Raw genomic sequence first — 6,530 nt, forward strand, 5'->3', positions numbered from 1 at the left:
ACTTCCGGCGCAACTCACTAGGTAGTAAATTGCCCATGGCGATAGACCTGAGTTGTGCTCGGTTTGAAAAAGAAGAAGATTGAATTGACCAGAGTCACCTCAGGGGTGTGTGACAGATGCGGCCACACAGGGTCTGCACTTCAAGGAGTCCCGTATATTTGGTAATATAAAAAAATTAATTTTTTTTTTTACAAAAATAGAACAAGATAGCCATGTTTCAATTATAGAAATGACAAAGATTATTCATAGTAATACAACAAATGAACGAGGATAATTCCTTTAACTCGAAAAGGAGCCCCACAGATAATTTTTTCTACTGGCTCCGCGTCTGGTAATGGTGGGCCTAGAATGGGACTAATCCTGAGGGTCTACTATTAATTTAATTTGGGTTTGAAATCAATTTAACTTGAATAATAATGCAATTTTTATAAACCATAATTAAAACAATAGACAGATTAAGTGTAACCGCTTTTTTAGCTATATATAGTTTTTGGACCCCTAATACTTGTTTTTAGTTATTTTTTCTTCCTTCCAAAAATTATAAATGCCTTTTTATAGTGCCTATTTTAGGCATTTTTAGTGAATTTTGACTGCCTATTTTGTGCGTCATTTTGTAGTTTTCACCTCTCCAGCTTTGGCGCAAGCTTACGACCTGCTTCGCCATTGAAGTGACAATGCTTTACTTTCATGTGCTTTGACACTCACTGGCTTCCCACTTCTACCGCGATGAGGCATGGGTTCCCAACCTCTGATTTGAACAAATGAGGTACCAAATTGTTTCTTGGAATAAAAGGAAAAAAATTGGGGGGGGGGGGGCAACTGAGAAATTAAAACATCAAAAAATAAGGGCCACCCTAATATACATATATCAATACAGTAGAACATCGTAACATAAAGCATCAATAAAAATTATATGAACACAAATCATGTGACTCAACCGGGTCTTCTCCTTGGGACCACTTCGAGTTAAGGTTAATGAAACACTAGCCCTTAGGGCGATATGTTAAATCGTGTGCACTGAATAGGACCGTACATGGACGGTCGGACCTAACTCAGGTTAAAGCTCACCATTGCTGTCAATGCCACCAGATGGCGACTTATCCAAGGATGATGTCACTCTCCGCTATCCATACAAAGGTTTTTAACAGCTGGCTGATGCAAAGATATATTTTGGAAAGAGAGAAAATGAGCTTTGGCCAGAGTTAGGTCCGACCGTCCATGTTCTGTCCCGTTAAGTGCACGCAAGCTCCAAGGACGGAAGATTGAAATATTTGTTGCCTCTGTAGTCTAGTGATCTAGGGCGTTCACCTGGAAAGTGAAAGGATGTGGGTTCGATTCCCCACAGGGGAAGTTGAATTTTCTCTTTCCAAAATATATCTGTGCATCAGCCAGCTGTTAAAAACTCTTTTTCCTTGTAATTCAGTTTTTTGATCTATATCAACCACCCATTGAGCCCTGTCATCCTTTTGTCACCTTGATGAGGATTGAATTGCAGTTGTCTGTGATTGAGCTAAAATTTCACACAGATAGTTTTTTGCTGATTGAAACAAGATAGGGGTGGGAGCAAAACTTTCAGAAAGCTGAAAAATAAGGGCTACCCTAATGTACATGTACACTGTTTCCATAAGTAACAATGATCACATTAGGAATTAGGTAAGTTAGACAATTGGTTTCTTACAATTGAAATATAATCACTTCTACCCACTCAACTGCATTTTTGATTAAATACAAATTTTTTTTAAGCTTAAAAAAAGAGACAGATACAATAAAATTTCTCACAGCAAGTGCAGTGGAAGATGCAATGGTATCAGCAGCATAAATGAAGTCCATTGAGAGTAATGTACTGCCTGGGAGGTGAGATGAAAAGATCTTTGGTCCACAAGCTCTCACAATAACATTCACAACATCCTAAAAATGAATGGAACGTTAATACATGTGTATTTTTTTAACTGAACAACAAAAAGAAAAAAATTATCTGTTTATATACAGAATACAGAAATCTAAATATGATCCTTTTTCTATCATATCCTCAGACATGCCGACCTTGACTTGAAGCCTGTCAGTAGTGGTGAATATTTAGCTTTGCCACCCCCCTCCAAGACAACATAATCATAGTAGAATAAAAAGTCTCTCAAGAATTAAGTTTTTCATTTTTAATTGAAAGCTCATTAAATACAGCACCTCATAGGCACTACTACTACTAAACCGTACATGCACCTCATCCACTCCTCTAAGGAATTTCTAACGAATCACGGCATGCCCGAATGTGTGTTCCAAGTGTATGTGTGGTCCTAACAAATTTATGTTGTCGGGTTGTGCTTGTTTCGTGTTCATCCTGCCATATGGCTTCCATTTTCTGAAGTGAAGATGGAAATGCTTGAATTTCCATGTTTTGTCAGTTTCATGTTGTAGGTATGCCTGCTCTCTGCTTCCTTTTTAAAATGGAAGACCGGCTCACATTTGTCCCTCGGAGCTGGAAAACCACAGTAAACCAGCTTCAGCCGACCACCACTGTGCCGTCAATAGGGTTCAGACCTGGATCCTCAGGCATGGCCCTCACAAGGAGTGGGCTGATGAGGCTCCAGCCCTGGGGCCCGATGATTTTCATAATTTTTTTGTTTTTTCACACTACAAATTCATCATAAAGGGGGCCCGTAAAAGATCCCAGCCTAGGGGCCCTGCTTCAGGGTATGGGGGCCATGTCCTCAGCATGAGAGTCCAGCACAATGCTCATATGACTGCACAGTGGCACCTCCCAGGCACTGGAACCTAAAGGTCTCAGGCCACATGAGCAACCCCCCCAAAGCACCTTTCCAAGGTCGTCAAGTCCCTTAATAATTAATTGTGGACCATATATATGGACATCTGGCAATCCTTGACCTCCCCCCATCCCTGTTTTCTTTGTATCAGAGCTCCTACAGCACCTACGACGAAACATTCTTTCTGAAACAAGTTCCGTGCTTAGAGGAGGTAGAGGCTCCTGTATTCCATTAAGGCCCGTGAGCAGAGATATGGGGGGAGTGGGGTTGCCCCCCAGCATCAAAGGTAGAGTCGACTGATCTAATGTATATATGAATTGACATCATCATTGTGTCCCCAGCAATAATGACCGTGCCCCCCCCCCAGACTTCCAAGTCTATCACTGCCTATGTTATGGCCCCTCTTCTAAGGTTCCACAAACTCGACCATGAACTATGCAAATGAAGCCGATTTGAATTAAAGTAAAATTCAGCAACGAATGACTACCTCCCCTGGAAATAAGAACTGTGATAAGAACTATCTTGTTGTCAAGAAAACCCACCTGCCTCATTAAGGCTCACCCATAGGATTAAGATGAATCCGTCAGACAGAAAAAAAAAGATGGCAAAGAAATCTACTCCTATTCACGTGTTTGTTTGCTTGTTAATCTTTTAAAACTACATAAACTGTACCCAGATACACCCCTACTTATATCTGTAGTTCACAGGTAAGGTAGGTACAATGTTTGGAAGCAGATTATTGTACAAAAGAATGAAGCTATCGAGTTAGGAGATAAGAGGATTCAAGTTCCAAAAAAATACCAACTGTTGAGCATCATTGGTTATAGAAAACTGAAAATGAGTTAGGTTTAAAAGGTGTTCAGTTGACTGAGTTTTTCACAAAATTAATGTTTGGATAAATGAGGTTCCCCCACCATTGCCACAGTGGTGTTCATGTGAAGTTTGTTTTCTGTGGTTCCCAACTTTGAGAAGCATTCTGACTAGTGGTTCCTTCTTTACAGAATTTTGAAATTGGGACTTACTATTATAATCACCCTGTAAATGAAGTGTATTTTCAGTAAAATTAAGGTGCAAATGCAAAAATTTCAGTTCTCTACTCTCCGTCCAGGGCCGGAATTAGGCAGGTGCAAAGGGTGCAACCGCACCAAGCTGCTAAATTTTTGGAGTCACAAAGGGAGATGAAAATGTTTTGATCACATTTTGAATTCTTCTTAACAAAGCTATTACTTAAAATTCAGTCCAAGATAGAGAATTTCTAACACTCAGACATTGAACCATCTGGCTTAGGTTTTGACATACCCTTCCTTCATCTCATGTCCTGAGCACTGGACAGGGTGGGGGTAAAATCGTTTAATCACTTATTTAAAATTACATGAAGGAGGCATAATGGATGCTTACTAGGCTGCAAAGAGTATCCAGTTGGGGCCCAGCGTAGATAATTAGTTTTCTAGCCCTGACAGCCCTCAACCTTTAAGTGCCTGGAGGAACACAATTTTTCACTGGGCATCGGATACTATTTTCCACATTTATTATCAAATGGCTTTTTTATGACCATGAAATAGTAGTTTTTATAGTCATTCTAGGGTGCCAATGTGAACCTGGTACCAGAGACCCCATTGTGAACATGGACACTGGGGTATTGGGAAAATTTTGCTTAGAGGGCAGCAAAATATTTAAGCCCGTCCCTGTCTCCATCTTATAGGTGTTTGCAAGTTTGTGATTTAAAACAGATTCTGGGTGTGAACGGAGACATATGCAGAGGGTAGACCATAAGCGTACGCAGAATTTTCTCAAGGGGGTTTCAATTTTTTTTTCTTCTCAGAGGAGGGTTTACGTTTTTTTCTGCAAAATAACACTATAATGTCAGTTTGGGGGGTTAGAACCCCAAAACCCCCCTTTGCGTATGCCTATGGGGGAGACAAAAGAGAAAACACATGATTTGTAAAATTCAGTTAGCTTCTGGGAACAGTCTCTTGTGGAATTTTTTTCTTTTGCACTTAATATATTTTTCAGTAAAAATGTAATTGGTACAATAGTTGCTCATGCAAGTTTACAAACAACTTTCATATAAAGAAGTAAGGTTTGTGGTCATGTTGCCACCCACTGTGTCCTTTATATTGACTATTTCAGAAAGTGTGAGTTGGTATAGCATATAATACTGATTTTTTGGTGACAATTTCTTCCTTTCTTATTATTTCATCATCATTCTAATATATTACATCTTTTTAGGTGAAGTAGGAATTAAAAGTGTTACACTTTCCCCACATTTTCTTTGTGCTGAGGCAATTCAATTCAATTCGCCGACAATAGCCTCGGCAAATCGTCTAGGGACAATTTACTGCCGAATCCCTTTCAGGGGGGGGGGGGCTAATGCGGGTTTTTTATTGTTTATGAAAAAATATTTACAAAGCAAGACAAAAAAATATTTACATGATATATACATTATATACATAAAGATTTCACGCCGCTATGTAAACCGACATTTTTCATTTTTTTTTTCTTTATGCACAACCATTCATAGCCCTAATCACAGTTTGTCCCAGGGGTCTCTTGGGCCGTGACTTGGTCGCTCACTTATTGTTCAATGTGCCGTGTTGCTGCCTGTGCTGCCAGTCTGCTGGATCTTCTCGTAGGCGGCTCTGGTCTAGTTGTGTGGTTGCCTATGTCTATTCTCCTCCTGTGGAGTTTTTCAATGCCCTCTTTTTCGAGATAGCGCACGAGATTCTCAAGAGTTCGTGATTCTTTTTCGAGCCGGCTCATCCTCCTAAACCACTCCTTCACCAGCTCTTGCCTTGGTTTGATCAGGTGGAAGACTTTTGTGTAAGGGCAGCTGATGGCATAGTGGAGTGGTGTGCCGACTTCTCCGCACATACATTTGTTGTTGTTAGATATTTTGAATCTCTCGAGGTAGCTGGGGAATGGTCCATGACCAGTAAAGAAAATGGCTTTCTCTCGGGACCATCCCACAGCCCTCCATCCGACTCGAGGTAGGATATCGTGAATCAGTCTGCCTGGGTGTTCAGGTTCGTCCCAGTCCTCCTGCCACATTTTTAATAAGTGACTTTTCAGAAGTCTTTTGGCATGGGAAGGGGGAAGCTTAATTAACATTGCGCTCTGAGCAGATTTGGTGGTTTTCTTGGCGAGCTTATCCCCCAACTCGTTGCCATGGATACAAGAATGACCTCGCACCCAGTGCAGACTGACATTTCTGTTGGTGGTCAGGTAGTTGCGGATCTGTCTGGCATTGTGGTGTCGTGTGAGCGGGCCTCTTATTGCTTCCAGGCTAGCTCTGCTATCCATGTAAATCCTTATTCTGTCCTCTGTTTTTATGGCTTGCTCTGTAGCCATTTTGAGGGCCCACAGCTCTGCTTAGAAGACACTGCAACCGTCCTGCAGCCTCGCGGCCCATTGATTGGTAGTGATTCCATCAGTCAGCCATATAAGGGCTGCTGCCGTCCCGTCCGCTGTTTGGGAGCCGTCTGTGTAGATTGCTTTGCATTTGGGGTCCACGAGTTGCTCATCGGTTGTTATCTGGGCATCGATGGGCTCACTGGCAGGGTGTTGGGTCCATCCTATCGCATTTCTTTCATAATTGGTTGTGTGCTGAGGCAAGTGGAACCCAATGCATTTACACTAACCCTGTACCTATTTGCATTGGTTTTATCTGCAGTACAAATGTGAAGAAAGAGATAAAGCTCCTGAGTCAGCACAAGCTGCTTTTTTAGATTTGAAAGATGAGTGCCTTGAAATAGAGGAAGAACAAAACTTCAT

At 41.2% G+C, this 6,530-nt stretch overlaps 1 protein-coding gene across 3 annotated transcripts in view; it reads right to left on the minus strand.

Annotated features, from left to right (window-relative positions):
- The window catches only part of LOC149073033 (ral GTPase-activating protein subunit alpha-2), a 405,837-nt gene that overhangs the window by 190,181 nt on the left and 209,126 nt on the right, over positions 1–6,530 (minus strand). For all 3 annotated transcript variants that reach the window (XM_089246694.1, XM_089246695.1, XM_089246693.1), the window contains one exon: positions 1,780–1,908. In XM_089246694.1, coding sequence (XP_089102820.1) covers positions 1,780–1,908 — 129 coding nt within the window. The remainder of the gene's footprint in view (positions 1–1,779; positions 1,909–6,530) is intronic.

The sequence above is a fragment of the Pholcus phalangioides genome, unplaced genomic scaffold (genome assembly GCF_987345545.1).
Source record: "Pholcus phalangioides strain wild (caught in Gottingen) unplaced genomic scaffold, Ppha-v1.0 ptg000017l_1, whole genome shotgun sequence".
Lineage (NCBI taxonomy): Eukaryota > Metazoa > Arthropoda > Arachnida > Araneae > Pholcidae > Pholcus > Pholcus phalangioides.